Source organism: Tachysurus fulvidraco, chromosome 7 (assembly GCF_022655615.1).
Source record: "Tachysurus fulvidraco isolate hzauxx_2018 chromosome 7, HZAU_PFXX_2.0, whole genome shotgun sequence".
NCBI classification, from domain to species: Eukaryota; Metazoa; Chordata; class Actinopteri; order Siluriformes; family Bagridae; genus Tachysurus; species Tachysurus fulvidraco.
The window spans coordinates 9285975-9313474 of NC_062524.1; the positions used below are offsets into that span (position 1 = coordinate 9285975).

Consider the following 27500-nt stretch of genomic DNA (forward strand, 5'->3'; position numbering starts at 1 on the left):
ATATTACTCAAGTAAAAGTCTTTAAGTATCTGACATTTACTGTACTTAAGTATCAAAAGTAATTTTCTGATATTTAATGTACTTAAGTATTTGAAGTAAAAGTAAAAAGTTAAATTTCAGTGATTTTCGGTAGGCATAAGACCAGGGGCGGTTCTAGGTTTTCATCTTTAGGGGTTTTTGCTCTCAGTGAGAATTTAAAACAAGAAGAGTTTTATATTATATATTATATGACTACATAGTAAGCCAAAAGTTATGGTATTATTAAATGGCAAAAGTGGACACCAACATTTTATGCACGATGTAATGATGCCAGTCCTGAATCAAATCAGTTCATGTATGTGTGCATTCTCTACGTACAGTGTGTCCAATGAATGCAGTCACTAATAAACTAATATTCACAAGACAAAGACCAAATCAATAAATGTTATTTTTATTTGGTATTGATATTGATTGTTTGCATTAATATTTTGTTTGTGCTATCAACTCTGGTAATAAGAATATTGACATTTCACTGCTTTTGGTTGCTTTTGGTTGCCGTCTTTGCAGCTTTCCGCCGATTAATGTTATAGATAAATGCCTCCAGCTCTGACTGCGCGTGCACGCTGCGCGTGCCTGTGCTTCTCCGTAGAGCGTGCGGAGCGTAATGCAATCTAGGAGCAGTGATTCGCCAAACCTCCCTTATTGCAGTCGCACACATTTCTTCTGCTTTTATTTTGTAGTAACGAGTAACTAAGACGCTTAGTGGAAATATAACGGAGTAAAATTATACATTTTATCTAGGAAATGTAGTGGAGTAAAAGTGAAAGTTGACATAAATTTAAATAGCGAAGTAAAGTAGAGATACGTGACATTTCTACTTAAGTACAGTAACAAAGTATTTGTATTCCGTTACATTACAACACAGTTTACATCCAAGTACAGATAAAGATATAGAAAAAAAAATACAGCTAACTAATTAAATACATTTTACCAAGTATGCAGTGTTTCTGAATACATTCAGCCAAAGAGAGACTTTTATTATCATGATAACAAAAGTTTAAAAGACTGAGTAAGAGGGGAAAACAGATTGTGATGGGGTCAGTGTGTCGAGCAGTCACTCAACACCAGTGTTGTGCTAGTTACTAAGAAATAGTAACTAGTTACCATTACTAGTTACCTCATTCAAAAAGTAACTCAATTACTTTGTTGATTACTTACACCAAAATGTAACGCGTTACTGTTAAAAGTAACTTTTTAGTTACTTTTTTAAAAGAACGTTCTTTAATGTTCCCATTAATGGATAGTACCTTCGAAACAGAAAAACACAGTTAACATTTGACTAAATGGTTTTTGTCTTTATGCTCAACTAAAGTGAAATATTGAGCATATTTCCAATTAGAGAAACTCGTCTTGTTCTCGCCTTGACGCGCCATTACTGCCACACATACTTGAATAAACGGAAACACGCCCACAGTGCGGCGTCTTCGTGTTTACAATGGTTGGCATCCACCAATCCTACACTGCGTCCCTGCTGTAAACAGGTTAGACTGTAGGCTACACTTCAACACTTCAACACCCCAAAATGAACTAATTTACAAAAAATTTATTATTATTTAAAAAGTAACACGTTAAAGTATTAGTTACTGTCAAAAGTAACTGCGTTACAATAACGGCATCCCCAAAACTGCTCAAGACTGAGGTTGAAGAGAATTCTATCTGTACACAGCCGACAGAGAAAGACGAGAGGGTTATCCGTGTTTACGTTTCGGCATGACACGAGACGATGAACTTCACTCTAGTGAGCTACAATAAGCCTGAGATGAGAGAAGGCTATCAAATTTACATCAGAAAGTGTGTTTTATATATAAAATAAACTGCTGGTATCCATGGACAGCATATTGGATATTTACCACAAAAACAAGGAGAGAAGCAGAGCGAAGCAGCAGAGAGAGAGAGAGAGAGAGAGAGAGAGAGAGAGAGAGAGAGAGAGAGAGAGAGAGAGAGAGAGAGAGAGAGAGAGAGAGAGAGAGAGAGAGAGAGAGAGAGAGAGAGAGAGAGAGAGAGAGAGAGAGAGAGAGAGCATTTGAGTGACTCAATTACAATCTGAGTCCGGATTCACGGCTGCCATTAAATTCAGCAGACTGCAGAGTATACGTTTGACTCACCTATTATTCTCTCACATTCCTGCTGTCTAAATGCTTTTTAAAAATTTAAAGCAAACATCAGTAATGAGGAATAGACGTTTAAGTTCACAACATGCTAAAAACACATTTGCTTCAAAATTGTTGTTAAGCAACTCTGCATACTGCGACACTGCACTGGAGGCTTGAACCAGGGGAATATTCCTGATGTATGGAGGCATGAAAGACTCATAAACATGTGGGATTTGATCAAAACATGATGGTCAACAGATTAAAGTGAAGTTTTCTGTAAGGAAACAGCTTCTGGGTTTCTCAAGTACCATTGTGTCCCACAACAATGACTCTTTTTTTTTACCAAACAACAAAATTAAATTTGGGCCTGTTTTGTTAAGTATTCCTCTCTGAGACGCCTCAAGTGCACGTTCACAAGTGCCTAAAATATGACGTTTTATTCAAATTTAAATTTTATCTTCAACCACTAAAATTCAGGTTAAGGTTATCAATAGAAAAAAAAATGAACTCATTTTAGATTTCACTGGAAAATGATTAACATAAACACTTTGCTATATCTTAGACAACTTCCTGTTTTTTTTTTATTATTTTCATATAACAGCACGTCCGTCATGTTCTGTCCCTTCCATACATTCGTAAGCAAGGCATGTCCTGCCTGTTCTGCGTCTGATTGAAGTCGTCCATCTCAGAAACAGAAATAAATATGCAACAATTTCTAAGGGAGTAGAGTGAAGTGGTGCAGTAATGACTAGAGTTCAATGACTAGAGAGCACTGAAGAATTGACTGATGGCTGCGTCTCTGTCTGAGAGTCTGCATCCACACTGACATCTCCATCCGCATAGAGCTCTGCCTCACTCACGTTCATTTGCAGTGAACGGAGTGTGTGTCGATTTTTAATACAGACACCTTGTGCCCATTCTAACGAGATCGAAATTTATTATTCATGTTCTGAGAGGAAGAAGTCACAGGTGAAATCTCCAATACAGCAATATATAATGCAGACCAAAGTATGGTAACATACAGTGTCCATGAAGCTGGCAGTCATGAAATAGTCACGAAGAAGAGAAGCAAACAACACTGAGAATTTGAGAGATACTTATATACAGTAATTGGGAATGTATTCTGTTATATACAGTACGGTCTGTTTGACTTCATAGATCATCTGATGGCTAGGTAAATAAAAAGGACCATGCAGTATTAAATAAGAGATAAAGTGAAGTGTAGTTTTAAACAAACACACCAAAGGAATTGAGTGTCAGTGTGTATGTGGAGAGAATGAAGACGCAGAGAAAAAACTCCTGGGTTTGTGTCCTTCACTTCAGCTCCAGATGAACTCTATTAATGGCAAATGCAAAACAGAGCTTCCTATGGATGGAGCTTATGAGTTCTTACTCTGGACTCACACACACACACACTGGACACACACACACACACACACACACACACACACACACACACACACACACACACACACACACACACACACACACACACACACACACCTACACAATAAATAGAATCATCCATTTAACCATCATCTATCTATCTGTCCATCCATCCATCCAAACATCCGATAATCCTTTCATACTACATACATACATACATAAATTTATCTAACCCTCCATCTATCCATCTAGCTATTCATGTAACCATCCATCCGTCATTCTACCATTTATCCATCCACCTGAGGTGTCATTATACTTAGAATATTCAATGAATATTATCATAAAAAATACAAACGCATATCTACAATATGTGGATTTACATATCAGCATATTCTAATAGCTGATATCAAGTGTTAAAAGAAATGTCAGTGATCAGTGATCTTACCTGTAGACTAATATACAGATTCACTAATTCTGTATGAATAGGTGTTGGGGTCATGCTGCTCAAACAGAAACAGTGTCTTCCACAGAGTATATTACAGCTCTCATCATAATATTTATCATTCATTTACACACCATGTTGTATGTTTGGATTTTTCCTATAATGGTCAAAACTGGGGCAGGGGTGTGTGTGTTGTTTACTAATTTATTTCCACAGTTCCACAGTTTCACCATGGAAGTCCATCAAAATATCCTGCTGATTACAAGCTATTCTCTTTATCTTAAGGAAAGGATGTTTATTTATTAAGTTAGCTAGCTTAGAAAATGTAACTAAGCACTCAAGCACGTTGTTTTTTCTTGCTTACTGTGAGGTTTCGCATCAACCCTTAACATCAACCAGATTAGTTACATGTGTGTGTGCATGTATATATATATATATATGTTTTTAAAATATTAAAATATATTTACTATGCATAATATCATCCATATATGTAGCAGAAACATCTGCACTGTAGCTATTTGGATCCACTTACGCTGTCTAAGACTCTCTTGTACACACACACACACACACACACACACACACACACACACACACACACACACACACACACACAGTCTAACCTGGGAAGGTATCGATAGGCAATAGTGAGCTTCTGACAGTCAGTCAGTGAGAATCTGCAGGATTCTGACAGTCCAGCGGTCCACACTGAGAAGATTCAGCACAGTCATTCTCAGGTCATTTAGGAGTCATTATTTGCAGGTAAATGCACTCTAGCCCTGGACCCCCTTTCCCCCCATCTGTCTGACATCACGGAGAGATGAAAAATGGCTAACAGGAAGTGAAAGAGCCTGGAGGGAATAACTTAGTTTTGACATGTTGACAGGTTTGTTGGACACCGACTGCAGACTGCAGGATAAATATATGAAATGCTTTACACCTGATTTACACACACCAGCCTCAGCTCCACGACTCCTAAACTCACCTGGCAGCTGTGAGAGCATAGAAAATGGGAAGCAATCCAAACCAATGCAGTTTTTAATTTGTCTGAGTTTTTTTTTTTTTTGCATTTCTGTGACCATCATGCATGAACATCGCAAAATTCGTCCATAAAAAATAAATTTTCTTTTACAGAATGAGGGTAATGGAAAGATCTGGCATGAAATACGTTTTAAAAGTCCCATAGGTCTACAGAAGAAAAAATATATATTATAGCATTGTGTGCAGGACGGATACTAATTATTTAAGAACTTTAAATCTTTTTATAAAACGTTAATTTTAAAATAAGTCAATTTTCTAATATGAAAATGTTCCAAGTTATAGCCGGAATGTGACCAGCATACAATATTTAAATAGATGAAGAAAATGTTAAAGGACACTCTATGTCTACTGCATCTGTACGAACTTCCATTCTTACTTACTTTCTATCTTTTTTCTTTTTCTCCTCAAATGATCTATTATTTACCAACCAGAGAGACTGCATAACATGAACATACACACCGTATGGACAGGGGATCATCTGCCCCTATAGATAAAGCCAGCATTTCATGTAACAGTGCTGCAGGAGTGTTGCATCAACTTCCTATATATATATATATATATATATATATATATATATATATATATATATATATATATATATATATATATATATATATATATATATATATGAGTATACTGCACAATTGTCTACGCAGGCATATTAAAGTTAACTTTTGGCAGCCACAACTATTCTTGTTACACAGAAGAGAAAAAAACCAGGCAGGTTGCTACTGAGCTGCAGTGGCTTCGCTTCTTCGCTTTCTACAGGGCAATGCAGGAAGGATATTGGGATTCACCTAAAGGAAAGCTGAACATCAGACTTAGCACCAATGGTCCAGCTTCAAATGCCTGGTGTTAAATTAGGAAATACTTTAATCCCTTTCGATCCCTGTGGTGGGATAAAAAAGTGACAGTGAAAAGTCTCTGTTGTCTTTCTGTGTTAAGTTCAAGGTGTGCTTCATCGACTGTTAAATAACAAGATTACACAAAGCAAAGGCAGCAATTAGAAAATGGACCATTTAAACTCTCTTGCTGTTAGTGTTACACTCTGACCTCTAAAAATAAAATAAATCATTTTATCATCTGACAGCAAATGCAACCTTGGGATAGTTTTGGATAGTTAGCTCATTCATGCATGTTTCACCATAAGATCTGGTTTTGTCTCAGATCCTTAAGGTGCTCTGGAGATGGGAGACTGTCTGCAGCTCCCGTTCCCTGAATGTCACCCAGTCACTATGACTTTACAGAAACAGCTTCATGACTTGTTATTAAGTGAAGGTATTAATCACACTTGACTCAACATCTCTCAAAATTCAAGGGAGACATACAGCAGTACACTTTTTCCTGGCACCACACTGGCTAAGACCCAAAACTGCCCATGCTCTCTGAGTGGGAAGGATGGCAGGCTCACATTCCCCTGTCAATCAAAGCAACACTAGCCAATCAGAGGCTTCTAATGAGATACCTCCAAATGTGTTACTCTGCCCTCTGATGCAGCAGTTCAGAGACACATGTAAGTTATAGTAACCCTTCCTCATGTTAGGATACAATTATGCTGTGTTTTGAAGTGAAGTTATATCATTGTTGTAATTCTCTGCCTACAACCAGTAAAAACCACCGGAAGCACCCCTCAAGTTTAAATTTCAATTCAGTTCCTTCTCTGTTTAGAGAGTGATGTCAAAGCAACATGGCCGCTCAGAGTGTGTAGAGTTTAAAGTTCCCATTCTCTACTTTTCAATGAGTTTATACCAGTATTGGTTTTAGAATAGTTCATTTACAGACACGGTGTTTTGATTAAATCTATAACACTGACCGAAGAAAATGTTTTAAGCACGCAAACATTAACATCGACTCCATTCGCTAGCACAGGGCTCTAAAGGTTTTAAAGACAGGCAACCATGACATAATAATAGTAATAATAAACAATAATGGGGAGTTGTTGTGTTTGGTAAGGATCACTGACCGCAATTTCAATTTATTAATGTTTGTGTGTGTGTGTGTGTGTGTGTGTGTGTGTGTGTGTGTGTGTGTGTGTGTGTGTGTGTGTGTGTGTGTGAGACAGACAGAGATTATGACTGTTTTTTATTGTAAGTGTTTTATTGCCTTTTTTGGACTCCTTATCATTTGTAATGTTGCTCCCATTTAAAACAGTTCAGCTCAAGCCCAGCCATTTTTAGGGTCATGATTGAGGACAATGTCCCGTCCAGAGACAAGCTGTTTCGTGTTGAGGTTTTATTCAAACCGACCATCGAAAATACCCTCTCTAATGAATGTTTTTTTTTCATTGGTTGTTGTTAAATCTTACCCATATACAATAGTGTTATTTTCTGATTGGCTATTGTGTAGCCTCTTTTTTTGATTGGCTGATAAGTGTCAGGCTCGACTAAGAGCTCCAGGGGAGACACGCTTGATTCCTGCCCGGTTCCACAAAGACAGCGGTGCGGACAGATACATTTTGGGTGCTGCGGCATTTTATATATATGATAAATAGTCAAAAAGTTTTTCTAGGTGAGAAATATGATGTGTGGTGGGACAGCGTGATAAAAGATCCAAATGCGTGCTGCATACTTTTTTACTGTTTCTGTGCTACAATTTCTGTGCCTGAAAGTGAAAAAGTGTTATTAAAGTAGCTTTGTATGAGGTTTATGTGCTCTGACAGAGCAAACAAAAGACATGGTGGCATCATTTTTTTTTTCCTTTCAACCTGTAGAACGTTTCAAATGAAACCAAGAACACAGAATTGTATATCAGGTGGGAATTGGCAAAAGTAAATTGGGGAGAAAATGTGGGAAAAACGTCTGCTTCTTTTCATCTTGTTTAATGTTGTTGTGCCTCCGCACTTCTGCTTCATTTAGCACCAGCGGCACTGGGATCAACAGCAACCTCTGACTTCCCCTGTGGTGTAAACACCTCGATCGTCTTCTTCATATAGATTTTTTGCATTCTTTTTTCTTTGCATTCTTTGATGTATGTATCCCTTGATGTATGCTGTATCTTTGATGTATGCTTTGATGTATTCTTTGATGATGTCATCCAGACTATAATGAACTGCTTGTGCAATAGGTTAATTTTGCAGCGGTCATTGACAGGTGGTCAGTATAATAAGGTAAAACGGAATAAATTTGAGAAACCGATGAAAACCCTACACTATTAAAACATGAATTAAAATAGAATTAAATATTTATTAAGTAGTTTAGTAGTGAGAAAGCTTCAACTCATTCATTCCTTCATCTTCAGTAACTGCTTTATCCTGCACAGGGTTGTAGAGCATCCGGAGGAACACTGGATTACAGCCTGGATGGGAGGGCAATCAATCACAGGGCACAGTGGAAACACTTGTTCACACCTTGGGGCAATTTAGCACAGAAAATCCCTCAAGTGGGGTGTTTCATGGAGGCACGTGGAAACGAGAGAAAAACCCAAACCCACTGGGACATCGCACAGATCTCTGCATGGACAATAACCTGAGATTCACAGGGATCCTTGAGAATCAGCAACAAGGTTTAAATATAATGTTTGCTAGTTAAAAAGAACAAGAGGTTGTTTTTATATTGATAGAAAAGCATCTTAATCACAAAAGTGTTCATCACAAATCATACGAATCTCTGTACTCTATTCAGATCCAATCAGGGTATTCTTCTATTGCAAATTTTCACTATACTTGCCCTGTATGCCCAAAATGTTCTACTTTATTAATTATAAATGATTCTATTTTGTGATTACATTTACAGCATTTAGCAGACGCCCTTATCCAGAGCGACTTACTTTTTTTTTTATCTAATTTTTTTATATTACTGATCAATTGAGAGTTAAGGGCCTTGCTCAGGGGCCCAGCAGTGGCAGCTTGGTGGACATAGGAATCAAACTCATAACCTTCCGATTGGTAGTCCAACACCTTAACCACTAGGCTACCACGCCCCTGTTTATTTTTATTCTATAAATAAATTCTTTCTCCTTAATATTAATTATTCATCATTAGGTGTATTAAAAAAATCTGCCTTCCATCATGGGTGGATTTCTAACTATACGTATCGTTTCTCTCTCACTCCGTCTCATCCTGATTTACGAGTCTCACGCTGATGTTGTGTGTTAATCAGTACAGATGATGATTTTTTCCATAACTTCCAAAAAATAACAAATCTAAAGTGTCTTTATATTTATTTCAGTTTGTGTGTTTAAAGCTTCCCTATCACATCAGACCTTGTTGTAAGATCCAGTTTGAGTGAGTTAAATCGTGAACCTGAATTGAGAGACGATTCTGAGTCTTGAAACAATCCTGTTAGGAATGAAGTAGCTATATGTCAATTATTCAGTACTAACATTTCACTATTATATTGTCTGTGTTAGACTGATGCAATATGTCACCCACATGCCTGTGCATGAGACAAAGAGAAAGAAAGATTTAAACTCGATACAAGACTCTCCTGTCTTGGTGTAAATAACATCAATTTCAAGCTATATTATTTATTATATTTACATTTAAGGCCCTTGTCCAGAGCGACTTACATTTTATTTAGTTTTTTTTATATAAAAAAAGTGTTAAGGTCCTTGCTCAAGGGCTCATCAGTGGAAGCTTGGTGGACCTGTGATTCAAACTCACAGCCTTCCACTTGGTAGTCCAACACCTTAACCACTTAACCACCTTATACTTATACCTACACAGCTACCCGAGCCACTTCTACAACTTCTACTCTCAATGGATTATTTCTTTATTTCTATTATTAGCAACCATTACTGTTTTTCAGAGAGTTGATTCAATTCTCTATTTTCTGAGAATTACCTGTAATGTAGATGTGCTGTTTTTATAAATCTCTGATATTTAAGATGAAGTCATATAGCTAGAATTTCTAACAGAATCTATATTTATGCATTTGTTCTTGCTTGTTAATATTCATAGTTCATTTACATAAGATTTTATAAATTGTTGAATTAACAGCCGGAGGAAAGCGACTCACCCACAGGTGATGGTGTTCCTACACTGCTGGGTGGGTTAAAACTCTGCGTCGGAGACGGCAAAGGAAGCGAGTTGATTACAGTGGGGAACAGTAAAGGATACACCCCTGTCCTGTAACGCCGCATCTGGACCACTGAAGAAGCACAGCAAGACCTGCTGGCTGTCTTCATTCCACAACAGGAGAATGGGCTGAGGAAGAGCAGCGAGGAAGTTTTGGTGAGCTGGCGCACCAAAATCCCTGCCTCAGCAAATCCATTGGGTTAAATGGTTAAGAGGTGGCGTCGACTTCATACTTTGTGCAGTACATCAGTCAGAGATTATGACTGGTCTGATGTCATGAGATGTGATCTGTAAAAGAGGCACAAAAACTGTGGTTAGTGTTTAAAAAATTTGTCATTTAACAATATCTGTATATGTGGTGGCTTAAGAAAGCAATCCATACTGTCCAGTTTATTATTATTATTATTATTATTATTATTATTATTATTATTATTATTATTATTATTATTATAGTTCTAAAAAAACAGATTTTCTCAATCTATATCTATCTTCTCTCTCTCTCTCTCTCACACACACACACACACACACACACACACACACACACACACACACACACACACACACACACACACACACACACAAACACACACACAAGCTACAGACAATTTAGAAATGCCAATCAGCCTACAACTAAAGTTTATTAGATCTCTATCAGGAAGACAGTGTAAAGTAGGACGGATGAATCTTGCCAGAAAATTATCATAATGTTTTAATTCATTACTTCATTTTTGCTTCATTTTTTCAAAATGACATGCAACTAGTACACAGAAGTGTGTTTCTGTTCTGAAGTGAATCTAATTGACAGAAAAAGTGAATGACTATGGAAAGAAAAACGTCTTTCCTGTATTGAGTGTTTCTCTGAACCAGTTTTCTATATGTTAATTCTCTCTCTCTCTCTCTCTCTCTCTCTCTCTCTCTCTCTCTCTCTCTCTCTCTCTCTCTCTTCTTTTTTTCTGTTCTGTTTTATTCTCCAAGGTGAGAATAAGCAAGGCGGAGCAGGGAGTTTGAACGTCTCAGCACAGGTGCTAAATCCTGTTTAACAGAGTTATAAACTGCGGCAGCATAATAGCAGCCATAACGCCTTAATCTGCAGTTAGGGTGCAGTTAAAGTGATGGGTAACCACACTTCATAATTAACGGGCCCCGGATCATGCTATCGTCCTACTGTGCTGCGACTTCAAACAGAGAAAGAGAGAGAGATTCTTAGGTATTCGCTCCATTCTCCCTGAGTGATGTTCCTCTTTCCCCCTTAGTTGAACCAATCAACTGCAATATTACATTTCAGAATTTTTCTATGTCAAAATCCACCGGGACACAGACACTGTTATGAATCCCAGGCAAGAAAATGACAGTAATTTGCATCTGTGTGTGTTGTGAATGCTTAAATCTTTTGCAGACAACAGAGATGCTCCTGTTTTTCTTGAAACGGTTCCCAGCAAGAGGTTGGGAGGAGAAAAGAGAAAAAAGGGAGGGGAGAGTGTAGGAGTGAAAAGAGAGGAACTGGGGAGCCGTGGGTTTGATATCTCTCTCAAACAAGCTTGGCGCGACTGACATCAACGTTTCATGTTTGTTACGTCCAATTGCCTCACACAAGACCGAAGCGAGCCTGTGTGTGAGGTGAATCTGAAATATGGGAAGTGCCTCAGAGAGAAAAGAGAGAGAGAGAGAGAGAGAGAGAGAGAGAGAGAGAGAGAGAGAGAGAGAGAGAGAGAGAGAGAGAGAGAGAGAGAGAGAGAGAGAGAGAGAGAGAGAGAGAGAGAAAGAACACTGTCTGCAGGCACGTGTTTCTCATCCAACCTGAGAAATCTCAATAACAAACTAAAGGCACGGTGGTACTAACAGGACATGATAACAGAATAGCTTCAAGCCAAAGCCTCTACTTTTTTAAGCTGTTTTACCTGCGCAGTTCACTGCAGCCAGGATTTAAAGTGAGAGAGCAACAATGAGGTCATTCGAGGTAAATCTTTTCAAACCACAAACTGAATACACTGGTTTAGAAGACGAGGTGAAGACGAGGTGAACTACGGAAATATTCCCTTTAACCCTCACATTCTGCTCACTACACATCAATACAAATCCGATCTCCTCTTTATAGTATAAAATCATTATCTTAATAATCTTAATTATTAGACGTACAAACAATGTTTATAAGGTTAAATGTCAACCTGCAAAAAAAAAAACAAAAAAAAACCACCTTTTTGTTTTATAATTGCATAAACCAGTCCAGTTATACAATATACAGAGAGGTGAAAATATAAAGAAAAAACAATAACTCAGAAATTAAAGAGGTCATGTGACATAGTCAAGCAGTCAACATAAGTATCTCGGGCCACAATCAGTCACAGGAATTTTTTCTTCCAGAAGAAAACTATCAATCTTGGTAGTGTGGTCAGTCCAAACCTTGTATAGGTGTTTAGTCTGGTGAGTGTAAAGGCCAGAGCATATGCTTTACATCATTTCCATTCCCATCAATCAGTTAAACAAGCCCCCATGCCTTGTGCATGTGGGCGGAGTCAACCTACAAGAGACCACACCTATCAGGACAGAAACATTCTAGCACAGGATAAAGCTGAACAATCACTCAAGACTGGATAAGATCAGAGGGTTACGTCTGGAAGGGAGTCCGGCGTAAAACCTGTGTCAAATCGTATGTACGGATCGGATGATCTGCAGTGAAGACCCTGAACAGGAAGCAGCCGAAAGACAACAACAACAACAAAGTTGATCAATCAGCAGACTTATATTGATTTTCCATGACTCTTTCTTCGAATAGGAAGGAATAGGAAGGAATAGCCCCAATCCGTATTGTACAACCTGTGTTTTTCCTTTAATTTCTCACCCATGATCTTTATTCACACGGATTACTGGGTCAAGCACACAGATATCACAGTGACAAGAAAAAAAGTGCATTTTGAAAGGAACGTGTCACAAAAGAAACCTCAAACCTGTATGTGTGGTTTACTAATGATTTATTTGTGTGCTTCAGCATAGCGATGGACACACACACACACACACACACACACACACACACACACACACACACACACACACACACACACACACACACACACACACACACACACACACGATGTAGATCTCAAATGGATGAATAGCACAAGGATTCAGAAACCTTCAGAAAATCTATTATCTCTGTTTTTTGAAAAAAAAAAACTCCTCATGGATGCAGTATTTGATATTTTTGTGTATGTAAAGGAAAAATATTAGCTGTTTTTAATCTAAAGAAGAATGAACTACATAAGAAAAATGTTGCTGTGAGCTCTGAATGCATTTATAAGAGTATTGATGAATATAATAAAAACTGTAGTTGATGGATAAATTGCCCTTAGCCTGGCTCATGTATTTAAAAAAAAGTCTCTAAATGGTTCAGGCATGCAGTCCTAAAATGATGGGCTTGGGTTAGTAATTACAGAATGCGATAAATTATCAGTAGTGGGTTTTATACAAAGACTTTTGGAGACATTGTCTTGTAAATGACTGAATGTTGTGGTCCAATCTAATTTAGAGATTTAAGAGAAGCTTTCAGGCATTTTTTTCCACCCCCCTGGTCTTCTCTGCTTTGCTCAGACCATAATTGAGCTGAGTCATTGAGTTTCATTAAGAATCCAATGTATTCCTGGATTTCTAAGAATAAATGTCAATGCTGATTTTATGAGTAAAGCAAGCTGGAACCAAGGCTGCTAATGCTTTTCTAACTGGAGTGCTGGAGTCAAAAGCACACGCTGGCAACGTGGAAGGACGGTGCACTTCACATAGACAACAGGCAACTGACTGTTCCATGTGATGGTAATAAAATAAATACAAACCACTTTACTCCATCTGCACGATGCAGCGTAGTACAGGAAGAGATAATAGGATTTATGGAGATTAAACAATTCTGTTCTTCTGTGGCTGAATTCTAGAACATGCTTTAAATTATGAGGATGCAGTTCAAGAGCTTTGGGTAATACTGGTATCAAACAGCATGAGGAAAAAATGTGATCTCGATGACTTTCACTGACGTTGTTATTGGGAGCGAATGGATTGGTAGGAGTATTTCAGAAACTTTAGTCTTTAGTGTTTATAAAAATTGGGGATAAACTTCTCATTGTTCAAGATTCAAGATTTTATTTGTTACCTACACAGTTCTATAAAGTACAGTATACAACATGCACTGAAGTGAAAACCCAGCTACTCTTCCTTAGGCTATAAATATCAGTAAACTAAGTCAGAGAACCAAATTAGAAAAAAAGAAAAAAGAAAAAAAAGAAAGAATAAGAAAGAAAATAAGCTAATAGAAGGTAAATATAAAGTACAATATTTATTATTAGAATTTCAAATTCATTCATTCATTCATTCGTTTTCTACCACTTATCCGAACTTCTCAGGTCACGGGGAGTCTGTGCCTATCTCAGAGTCATCGGGCATCAAGGCAGGATACACCCTGGACGGAGTGCCAACCCATTGCAGGGCACACACACACTCTCATTCACTCACACACTACGGATTTTCCAGAGATGCCAATCAACCTACCATGCATGTCTTTTGACCAGGGGAGGGGAAACTGGAGTACCCAGAGGAAACCCCCCACAGGGAGAACATGCAAACTCCACACACACAAGGCGGAGGCGGGAATCGAACCCTGACCCTGGAGGTGTGAGGCAAACGTGCTAACCACTAAGCCACCGTGCCCCGTGCCCACTTCAAATTATAACTGCAAATATTCTGCAAACATTATATAATGAAAAGTCATATTATAACGTGCAGTGTTAGAGTTTTAAGAAAACAAGTGAGATGGACATGTGCATGTTAAGCTTTGAGGAGAATGAACAAGACGTTAGATAGATAGATACAGTAGATAGATAGATAGATAGATAGATAGATAGATAGATAGATAGATAGATAGATAGATAGATAGATAGATAGATAGATAGATAGATAGATAGTGAAATGGAATAAGGATTCATGGTACATCACATAAGTTCTCTTTACAGCTGTGGTGAGAAGAGAAAATGGTTAAGGTTTAAGTTGTTCTGCTAATAATTGGAAGGTTGTGAGTTCAAATCCTAAGATCAAATCAAAGCTGTTGGGCCCCTGCACAAGGCCCTTAACCTTCAGTTGCAACATAAAGTCAGCAGTATGGACTACAACATAAGACCATATCAAGTTTCACTCTTGACAAGAGAGAACAAACACTACACACTGAAACAGAGAGGGAGTACTTTCAATTAAATAAAAAAAAGCAGGTTTAAAGCATGTAGGAAGTCTAAGTGCTTATTCAACTGCTACTCAGGTAACAAAAATGTAACTGTAAGTTAGAACTAATTACTTCTAATGATGATATTTTTCTTTACTGTTTTTACTTTCCCCGCTCCACAATCACTGGTGCCTGAGTGGCCGAGTCAGCGGTTCCACGTGCCTCGTAAAAAAGAGTAAGTCACTAAACCACAACTCATAAACTGCCTTACTGATTTGTTTGTGAATACAGCACCACTTCTTTGAAAAGGCATATCAAACAGTTGCTCTGATGATTGAACCTCAGGATTGAACCTATATTTCAAACCCTGTTTAATTTTTTAAAGACATCACGTACGACCCAGTACTGCACCGCAATGCGAATACAGAGCTGCTGTATCACCCAATCTAAAATTGGCCCTTCCCCAAGAGCACCGCCAATCAGTTTGCATAATTCATGCCTTTACATAGCAAGAATGTGTTTACGAGCACCATCAGCACTGATAGAAATCCAATAATAACAAGAGATGGTAATGGAGTGTTGGTGCACTATATTTAGCCTGAGCCCTAACTGAGAATATGATAAAGAAATGTAATTCAACCCCATAACCACAGCAGTCACTTTCCTTTTCAATGGACTTAAAATGAACTACAGTACAAAAAAGCAGAGAGACTGATCAGATGCGTGAATCTGGATGTCTACTATTTATCAATAGATTAATAAACAGTCAATTATTCATCACATTAAAGGCTATTAAAAAACTCATATTTTCCATGCTGGGTTTTTTCATAGAGAAAGGGTCAGGATACTGTATGTGTAGCAGTCTGGGGAATTACTGTCACTGAGACTCAATTATCTATGAACCGCAATGACCTTGAAATATAAGACTAATAAACCTCATTTCAGATTATTATTCTTCATTCATTCATTCATTTTCTACCGCTTATCCAAACTTCTCGGGTCACGGGGAGCCTGTGCTTATCTGAGGCGTCATTGGGCATCAAGGCAGGATACACCCTGGACGGAGTGCCAACCCATCGCAGGGCACACACACTCTCATTCACTCACACTCTCACACTCTCACACACTACGGACAATTTTCCAGAGATGCCAATCAACCTACCATGCATGTCTTTCAAGTCTGACATAATGTCTAGAAACAGGCCTGATCATCTATTATTGGGTTTATTGTAAACTTATGTCACGTACTTGCTCCATTTATTACAATCAAGAGGTTATCAATTTCAAAATTGACTAAAAACCCAAAATAAATAGAGCAGCCTTAAAGACAATTACAGCATTGAAAGAAAAGAAAAGAAAAGAGTTCCCAAAGTCTGTATTCTTATCGACCGTAATATTCCCTTACCTTATGTAGTAGAACTACTTCAGAGCCAGGCAAAGGATCCACCTTGTCCCAGCACCACTGCAGCCTATAATAACTTTATTCAAGTTTTGTGATCATAAAAATCTAATAGGTGCAGAGAAGAACTATGATGGCAGCAATGAATATGTGCTTGCTTTGAAAATGAGTCTGAAGAATAGAGATTCTGGCTGACTTAGAGTAAGAGAAATAGCTTACTCATCAGGCACAATGGGCTTGTGTTTCCTTTACAGAACATTAACTTTAAAGAAAATGACTTGCGTCATGGTATGAATCATAACCAGTCAAGATCAGACCATGGGGTCCCCTGTAAAAACGGCTATAATGGCAACAATTAAGCATCTACAATCCTGTGATGCTTCTCCCACTAAACATGCTTAGTTTAATATTATTCCCTCCAAGCAGTTTGTTGCTGGTCTCTTATCCTCGATCCTTTTAGAAAATGATTCACCAAGTTCTGGTTCATTTAATGATGCAAACGAAATCAGTGGTAAAAGAATTGTGCTTGTGTACAGGCTGAAACTCCTAGACAACTCCCAGTAGGGCTTGTTCACACCTTAGTGTTGTTGTTGTTTTTTTTAGTTCCAAGACAGAATTCAAAATCAGTATCAAAATTGAGGACAGTGGTTAAGTAAAGAAGTTTACATTTATACCAGAAATCAGGCAAATCTAAAGAGTGCTTGATCAACAAGGCAAGGATAAAAACACGGATCTGAATGTTCAACTGACTTTATACAGTAGTCTGTAAGCAGGAAGTGTTGTTTAAACAACACGGTGACAGAGAAGGAGTTAATTTCTTGGGTCAAGAAATTTAAAGAAATTTCTTAATTTCTTAAAAAAACTTCAAGAAGTCAAAGAGGATTTAACACCATGGGTGGATGTGGAAAAGTGGTAGACGATACATTTTAGAGATCTTTAGAGATCACTGATACTTTTCAAGCAACAGAATATTAAAAGGCTTTAATACTTTTATTTGATGGTTTTGTTTGTCCAGAGGACATAGGTATTGCACTATAAAGCTTTTTTTTTTAAAGTGTACTTAAAATTAATGTTAGCCTCACATCAAGTTATTTTAACCCAATGTTCAAAGGATTCAACATGCTGCGAATGCTCTTAAAATGACTTCTTGCCATGGACACAATAACTGTTCTACTGGTGTTACTTATGCTAACATGGTCTACTATCTTGGTTAATCTTATTAGTCTGGGGCATTTTGTTTGGCGTTCCAGTAAAAACTTGCCTCCTACTTTTCATGACATTCTTTATCATAGTATTCCTGTAAGGTCCATAGGTAGATTAGCCACCCCATTCAACACCAATGGCTACCTGACCAAGATGGAGGTCAGTCTGTCTCCAAAGTGACTGTTAGTGGTTTACAGCCCAAACCTGGATGATGAATATGTTGAGCAATGAGTCTAACAACAACTAAAACAAGATAAACACCATCTGTCCATAGTGTAGGTCAAAAGTCTGTAAACACGTCCTTTCCTTGAGTATAGAACCACCACCTTCAGTCAAGTGCTCCATCTTGTTAAACAAGAACTTGCTGTGAGGGGGTCGATGGTTCCAAATGTGCACTAAAAGGTACAGTGTCATGATGTGTGCTTGTAAACACCTACTTGAGCCATCATGTTACAATTTCTCAATTCAAGTGTTCCCCATGCTGACCATCCCACCCCCAGGCTTAAGGATAGACCCCAGCAAAGGTCATGTTTGGCATCTAGCGTCAACTTGGTGATGACATGGCCTGGATTATCTCTTTTAGCAATGTGTCACCCGGGCAGGTATCCCCTGAGCTGCCACAGCACAGAATGAGTCTTGATCGAGCATGCTTCTAACATGATTGCAGTACTGAGTGTAAAGAAGAAACAGACTCCTGTGTATTATGCATCTTTCACTCCAATGCATTATGGAGCATACAGACATCCCCAGACATGAATAAATCAGCTGCTTTTAAATCAGCAGGGCAAACACAGAGATCAACTGTGGAAAGTACAGGACTCCCTTCATCACAAATACTGTACCCTGGGGAGAACATACAGGTATATAAACACTCATACAAAACACATTACATGCTGTACATATAATCTCAGTTCGTCTGTCACCGAAGGACAACTAATATATATAGTCTCATGCATTTTTAAAAATCCTGCAGGTCAGTGAAGGAACTCACGTCATGTCAGAATAGTCTTGAACAGCCTGCCTTCAGTCATATTTTAAATACAGTACAGTACATACATAGTACATCATTAGAAATAATAAAACACAAACAAAACACACTGCGTCTTTGGCAACAAGGGTCTGACTAAAATTAGATTAAATTACTCATGTACACACACACGGACTAAAATACTTCATATATTCAAGGAAATACTTTCTAACACCATCACAGCTATTTGCTTTAGTGATTACCTGAAACGTTAAATGTCAGTGCTACCTTCATGTTCAAATGGCAGAAGCACATTAAAAAAAATTGCTGCAAATTTCCGTAATTACACCGAAATTGAGAACGATACTAACTCGACTCAGACTGGGAACGGAAAAGAAATGCAACAGACATAGAGGGACAGATGTACTGAGCTGTGTGTATCCATTATAATTCACAGAATATAAATATACTTCTGTGTTATGTTCTGGCAGAGTTTATGCATCGTACACAAGGCAACTTAGTGCTTAGAAATTGAACAGTAAGTTTAGATGCTTTGTGAATGTGCTTTGCTACAGCATCGAATTGCAATTTACTCTGCGGCACTGCATCTCCTCACGTACGCATCCGGTCCTGAGATTTCGAAGATCTGCGTGTGTGTTGCTTTTACGACAAAGCTGCCAATGTCATTTATGTAGTACCTTAATTATCAAGGATAGTTTTATAAAAACAAGCTCAGGAAATAGCCTTAAAGAGATAAGCGCATAAGATACCAAGCAGCATTTCGAATACCAAGTGCCAATAAAAGGACACAGCAGCACACACATAAGACACAGCATTTCTGTTCCAACACCATGCTGTGTTTCATAAAAATTTTAGCTTTGCCTCTTGCTGGTTCCTGGCACACAGCCAGGTGCAATATTGTTTTATTTCTCTGAGTGTGGAGAAGCACTTCACGCTTCATCTGATTGAAACTATACTAAAGGATTCCCAAGCATATAAAGAAGATACAGTAGATTTCACCCTTCCTAACCACCAGGGGCAGTAAGAACCTCCTGGATCGTTTCTTGTGCATGTGCAACAACAATGTCTTATAACTACAGATGTCATAAGTCATACCATTGCTTTTCATGTTCTGGCATGTGTGAAAACCTGTGCACTTTGGAGTCATATGAAGAGTGCAGTGCCAAAGCTCAGCAACTAACCACATCTACATCTTGCTAGCATCTTGAACATCTTGCTAGCATCTTGAGCCTTTGTCGTCCACAATTTCCCGAGATACTGATCACCCTTGGAACTACCTAAAGAGGTTTCTCTTAGAAGGTCCACTTCAAGGAACTTTTTTTTGCTAAAGATTATGTAAGCCAAAAGTCTGTGCATGTGATTGTACCCGATGTTTCTGTCCAGCACCCGCTTTTGTTAATCAATCAATCAATCGAACCCACAGCATTCATTGAATGATGAACATGCTGAGCATTCCTAGCAATGCTGAATACGCTGGTACTATTTGGAGCAGACTGATTTTCAATCATCATAGCAAGTGTTTATCTGTTTCCAGGGATTGATACATAGAGTCCCCATGTCTAAATTGAGACTGACCCAGACTGGCTACTTCTATGAAGAGCAGCTCCTCAAGGTATTACTTAGAGTCTGCTCTGTTGCCACCTGGCCATCATTATGTACCATATCAGAACATAACTGCAAGCATTTCTTGTCATTTGAGACCAGCGCCGGTAGGAACTTGGTGAGAAGGCTCCAGGGAAAGCTGGGCATTTGATACCTCATCATGCTGCCACATTGTGACTATGTTAATGGGTCCAGCATGAATACGCACAGACACATGACGATATCCAAGTGATTCTCACTGCCTCTAGTGTCTGTAGAACCATAGATACATATATCACCAGTGTTTCATCAAAAAATATTCTAACTGGAGGTTCTATGCATCTGCATATTTCACAAATAAAGAGCAGCAGCCACCAGAGGTGGACTCCGTTTCCTTTTTCACACACTCCGTCAGCATGTGTTTCTATGTAGATGTAACAAAAAAGAATCTTCTTCTTTCTCTCCTTTGCCAGTCCTGCTAGATCTGTCAACAGGGAGTCATTCATGCCCTGAGCATCTTGTTTAATATCTCAACTATTACAACCAAACCTCATTGATAGGCTTGGCTCAGCATCTTACCAAGACATCATATTTCTTCATAAACTCGCCTTTCAAGTCCATTTGCTCTGATGGTTTCTCCATGTGAGGCCAGTTTATGAGTCGTCCATGCTTGGAAAAGAACTGTTCAATTCAATGATCTGCAATTTCCCATTTTTCTCTTCTGGCTAAAAGAGTTTGTCATGTCATTACCACACAAGTACAGTAGGAGCAAACATATTCAAAGATGAGTAGAATGAACAGAACTTGTGCTTAAAATGACTAAATAAAAAATTCAGGTGAAAATCTTGATCTTTCTGTGCAAACCATCCATTAGACTTTTTTTTTTTGGCTAAGTCTAAAAACAAGAGTAATAATCTATGTGCTTAAATTCATATTTCTTTTACAGATGTCCGGTGAAAGGTGAGGATTTTAATGCATTTGATGGGGTTTCAATTAATATTCTTTATATTGCTAAAAATGTAGGTAAAATTCACACTTGTAATTTTGCTACTGTTATAAACTCAAAAGACTTGGCACATGTCCTATGGACAGCCAGAGCTACAGTAATTAATACTGACCACTTGATCCAACTTTAATCTGCTTGTGTGTGAAGCACAAATATAAGGGGAATATTTGAGTATTCAAGCCACATGTGTATAAAAATTGGCTTCAGTTCATTACATTTACAGCATTAAGCAGAAGCCCTTATCCAGAGCGACTTACATTTTTATACAACTGAGCAATTGCGGGTTAAGGACCTTGCTCAGGGGCCCAGCAGTGGCAGCTTGGTGAACCTGGGAATCAAACTCACAACCTTTCAATTGGTAGCCCAACGCCTTAACCACTAGGCTACCACATGCCCACACTTATTAGAAGTGTCTACAGTGCAGTTAATGTCCAGAGACTTCCTCAACACTGTAATATCCATCTCCGGCTTCTCCTCGACCTTCTTGCTTTCCTACCTAGAGTCAAGGCACCAGGCACCCCTGAGAAAAAGACAACAAAAGGAAGTGTTTGAAACTGTGGTGTTGTACAGAACAGAAATAGACATTCTATTCACCAATGAGTTGTATTGTGTTTAAACAGGATTGGAGGACGGCAGAGGAGAAAGCCAGTTATCTGGCTCCAGCAGCCATGCCTCTGTGGGAAAGTGTTAAATAAAAAATGTAAAAAAGTCATGTGCCGCTGAAGCTATAGATGGAGGCAAAATTAAAATAATGGCAGAATTACAACATGTGCCACTTTCATTTCCAGACCGGGACAATTTGTTCTAGTATTTTCCATTCTTTAGTTCTCAATTTCTTGACCCTGTCCCTAAAAGAAGGGCAAACATACCTGCAGAAAATTGATATTTTCTATAGCTACAAACAAGTAACGTGATCGGAAACGAGTCTGGAAGTGACAGAAATAGAGACAGAGAAGGTGGAAAGTGCTGCTGAAACATGATGGATTTCTTATAGTCAGTCTCTCTTTCTCTTTCACACGCATGAATGACTAGATGAATCGATCGCAACCTTAAAAAGGAACCTATTGGTGTCCATAGTGATGTTTTTACACATTTCCTTCTCATTTATGCTGCATTCATGTTTCTTATTGCACTGTAACATCACACAAAAATAGGCAAAATAAATGAGCCAAAGTGATCAAGTGAACATTTTATCTTTGTTATTACAACAGTGCAAAGTGCGTTAACGTTAGAAGATAATCATCGACCGATCGTATGATGATGATGATGATGACCTTTTGCTAAAGTCAGCTCTGTTTCTATAGGGCTGCATTGATTCCATGTCATGTGACACCGACATCAAACAGAAAATGTATTCCATCTATAATGTTTATGCATATACAATTGGCATAATAAAGTATTCCTTGTTGTATGTTGTACTATTCAATTAATTTGTCATGGGGGCCATTTCATGACAAGCATCCCAAACGAGGGGCCGGAGAGATCTGGCTTGCAATATGACACGACAACAATATAAGAGCCCATAATTGCATTTTTGCATTATAGGACACCCAAGAAAGCTTTTCTCCCTACATTTAAACATGTTTATTTTGTCTTTTGAAACTACATTACTGTATATCAGTGTATTGTAAGATGCCCAAGTAGATTTGTTCTACATTCAAATGTGTAAATCTGAGAGTCAGATCACACTCATTTAGAATTTAACTCTAAATAATAAAGTACACAAAAAGCACATGATAAAGTTCACAACAAGATCTTTTTAGGTCATTTGTCAAAATTAGGGATGCACCAATACCACTTTTTCTCTTCCGATCCGATTCCGATACCAGAGTTTGCCGGTATCGGCCGATACCGATCCGATATCTGTGTTCTTTTCTATCATTACAACTAAAGAATGTATACAACTCGCTTATTTATTAAGATTTATTTGTTTATGGCAAAGAAATACAAAAATGGCCATTACTGGATGAAAAATGAAACACAAAATACCTTAAAAAAGTATTAATGCAGTAGCAAACAGTACATTTAACAGTTAGTGGTATAACAATCTAAACCAAATAAACTGCAATTATTAAATGAAATTATTTTCTGAAGAAATGGCAATATTTTAAAGTGAATCTTAAAGTAGAAATCTTGAAACTCAATGCAAATTGTATTAAACAGTAAACCTTGCACTCATCAAAATAGGGATTTTCCACCCATCCACCATTTCTTTGATGGATGCTGAAATCACGCTGCTGGTGTGTGACCCTCGTAATTCCTTAACGTGTAGCACAGCGCTTTGCAAATCATAACTCGCATCCATCCAATGTGCAGTTAAACTTAAAAGAGACATGGGGCACATGTCGGAGCTCCAAATATCTGTAGTGAAGCTCGAGGACTGCACATCTTTTAATTTGTCTGCAACGTGAGAGGAAACTTTGGAATACAGCTCAGGCAAAGCGGTCTCAGAAATGTACTTTCTAGATGGCAAACTATATCGTGGTTCCAGATGTTCCATGAGGCAACGAAAACCGATGTTTTCCACAACAGAGAGGGGCTGATCATCGAGAACAATGAATTCCGAGAGCTTTTCTATAATTTTACAGCTTTTGCGCTCTGTTGTGCCATTTGTTCTTGACTGATTTGTTTTGTTTTTCATCTGCTTTGACGGATCATCCTTTTCCGCTTGACTTGCGCAAACTCCATGTGTTCTTTTGCATGATGCTTCTGAAGATGCTTGACATGTTTGAAACGCTGAGGTAAATGGAAAGGGTGCCTGCTAAACTTGCCTGTCTGTCGCAGGCGGTTGTGCAACATATTTCCTATAAATTTTTTATATTTATTTTCATTAATGCAATTTAATATATAACTGCATTTTTCTTAGAAGTTCAAGCAATAGTCTATGATGTTTGCTGTTCATTAATCAACCGCCACGTGTATCGGATTTGGATCGGTCACGCACCACCGATACCCGATCCACTCAGAATGCTTGGATCGGCATCGATACCGATGCGAAATATCGGATCGGAGCATCCCTAGTCAAAATAAATGATTTTAGTATGACTATTTAAACTACAGCCAACTCAATAATTGGCGAACATTTAGGCTACAGTCTAATGAGAGAAATAGCATTAGTTAGATTTGGCGCGATCAGTGATATCAGGTGTGTAAGTTGTCAGAGCAATACACATGCAGTGATGCAGGAGCTGGGCCGTGAGGGACGTGTGATTACTCGCACATGTAAGCAGAGCTATAGGGTAGTAAAGTAGGGTAAATGCTGTTTCACAGAATCTCTAAATAAGTGTGAATAATAAATAAGTGAATAAACTAAAGTAAGAAATGAACAGAGGAAATGATACTAACAAAAGTTCTCATCTGTCATCGTCCTGTCAGTCATCACGTCTCACAGGAGAGGCTACTTGCGCCACTCGCCTGACGTCATGTGAGTCCGTCTCTGTGGCTCGTGCTGAACGGGACAGACGCTCGTCACTTCATCGTTTCATTACTGTAGGGTCATGAACTAAATTTATTATAAAAAATGTTTTGGACTCAAATTTCTAGTGTAAGACCTTTGTCAGATTTGTTATACTGTACTGTTTATCAGACAGTTATGGTCGTGAGTCAGTTGAATCAGATCTTTGTAGATAGAGACAGTACAAACACATACACACACACACACACACACACACACACACACACACACACACACACACACACACACACAAACACTTTCTCTCTCTCACTCAGCAGGCTAGAAGTCAAGACTAGATGATAGACAGTAGGAAGGTCAGATTTATTTCAGACTATCCTTTTTCAGTCTATTTTTTTTATTAATCCTGACTTCTGTTACTTATGTTATTTACTTAAAAACTATTACAAAAAAGTAGAATAGAAAAAAACACAGTATCACCATGTATCACTTCATTTTATGTTTTGTCCAGCAATGAAATAGATTTTGTGTTAGTGTAACAGCTCAGAAAAACACACTGCAGCACCACTGCAAAAATACCATGTTGGATCAATTCCTTCAGTAAATACTTCCAAAGCTTTATTCTTTATTTTCCATAACTTCTTAAAATGAAATATGTGTTCTAGCTGAGTCTGGCTATTTATTTAAAATAATAATAATAATAATAATAATAATAATAATAATAATAATAATAATAATAATAATAATAATAATAATAATAATAATAATAACAAGGTCTACCTAAAAAAATATAATATATAATTTTGTAATTATATCGAAAACATTATACATTTTGTATAAGAATATAAGCAAAAGCAACAGAATGTTCTATCCTCCCCCCCCCCCCCCCCCCCAATAGCATGTATCACTTTATGGGTGACAACAAACCTCAGCTGAAGACTCAAGTTTTAAAGACTGATTTTATTCAAGTGAATTTGCTTCATTAGTTTTGCTCAATATGATCCAAGCTTCCAAATTTCAGAAATAAATTTTTCCTTAAATCACATTTCATGTTCCTGCTTTTATTCGCTCTGTGCCAGTTGTCTCATTTCCTTATATGGGCAATGCTTTCTGTTTTCAGTGTTGCCATGGTGATTAATTAGCTTCTGGTTGTTATTTATGTGTAGTGCTAATGACTATGAGTATTTATTTATTCTTTTTTTTCAATTTATCCGCCTGTCCGGTTTCCGGTGTTAAATATCAGTCGACGATCTTTATTATTGTAAAGATTTTTTCTTGTTCTTGAAAAGAACCGTGTTCACGATAGGGATTTTAATAACATCTAGACCACTAGCACGGCACACGTTCATGTAATTGGTGTAATTTTGATAATCTTGTGCAGGGTTGACATTTGTTTATGTCCAGATTTGCATTGCTTTCTCTTGTATTGATGATGAGAATGTCAGACCACTGCATAAAGTCTTCTCCAGTACATCCCAAAGATCCTCAATGGGGTTAAGTCTGGACACTATGGTGACCAATCCATGTGTAAAAATGATATCTCGAACTGCTTTATCCCTATGTACTCTGCCACTGTCATCATAGTATATACGTGTGACATCAGGGGGGAAAAAATATGATGCAAGCCAATAGCAAACAGAGTTATATTTATCCTACTGACAGGTCTGTTTATGATATGAGAAGTTACTCAATCACTGCATCAGTTATGGTTCAATATTTTACAAGCTCACACATGAACCCCTGCAGTAATTATCCTATAGACGGCTCTTACCTATTTGCTTAGTTAAATCCTGTGGGTGATGTTTTTTTGCCCAGGCGGTATATAATAGCAACTCATATAAAGGACTAATATGATGATATATAAATAAGAAGATTGAAATGAAAAGCTGAGATAACGAATCGAATAGGATCTGAGTCTTTTTATTGCCAATGGACTGTATTGCTGCATTGTTCTAGTTCTAACGCTCATATTTATTAATCCCTGCAAATTTTATTTCATTTAACAATATGATTTCCACTCTCATTATTCAATTGCTTATAAAATAGCACTTGATCCAGCAGCTAATGAAGTTATTAATCGAGGACATGATTTCATTACATGTGCGTGAGATTTACTTTACTATTTTGACTTCGATGTGTTTTCCTGTAAAGAAAATGCGCAGACTGTTGAAAGTAAAAGCTGCCCATGGATTATTTTACCTTGCCTACAGCTCTTTGTATTTCATTCGGTTTAGTTCATGAGTCATGTCCCTGATTAAAGTGCAAGCTCTTTAAATGTCCTCTGTTCATGGATCTTAAAAGAATGACAATATTAATTAATAAAGAGTGTCAAATTTGGGTTTTTAATATTTGCCTCAAAGGGCATTTCATTTTTTTCCCCCCTTGAATATACAGAATATATTTCAGCACGTCATATCGTGGCTATGTAAAATGGTCTGACTGGACTAAGCACATCTTACACAGTTCTCATGCAACTTCTGAGATGTTTGTGGATCCGACATTAATCTATGTGATTCATAGAGTTTCGAAAACTCGCATGAGATTAGTTAATGGACTGTGATATCATTTTAATGGACATTCAATTTGAACATTGGTAAGTATTTAGTAAGCAATTTTGTACTTGGGATTGTCATGAAGATGTAGTGTGATGATCATAATAACCTTTCGCTAATGTTGACTCAATTTCCATTATCGTTGTCAAACAT

General features: G+C 37.8%; 1 protein-coding gene across 1 annotated transcript in view; it reads right to left on the reverse strand.

Annotated features, from left to right (window-relative positions):
* The window catches only part of LOC113634747 (retinoic acid receptor beta), a 141209-nt gene that overhangs the window by 71937 nt on the left and 41772 nt on the right, over window positions 1-27500 (reverse strand). The window contains exon 2 of the mRNA XM_047816699.1: window positions 9954-10300. Within this exon, the coding sequence (XP_047672655.1) occupies window positions 9954-10122 (169 nt within the window). The 5' untranslated portion in view covers window positions 10123-10300. The remainder of the gene's footprint in view (window positions 1-9953; window positions 10301-27500) is intronic.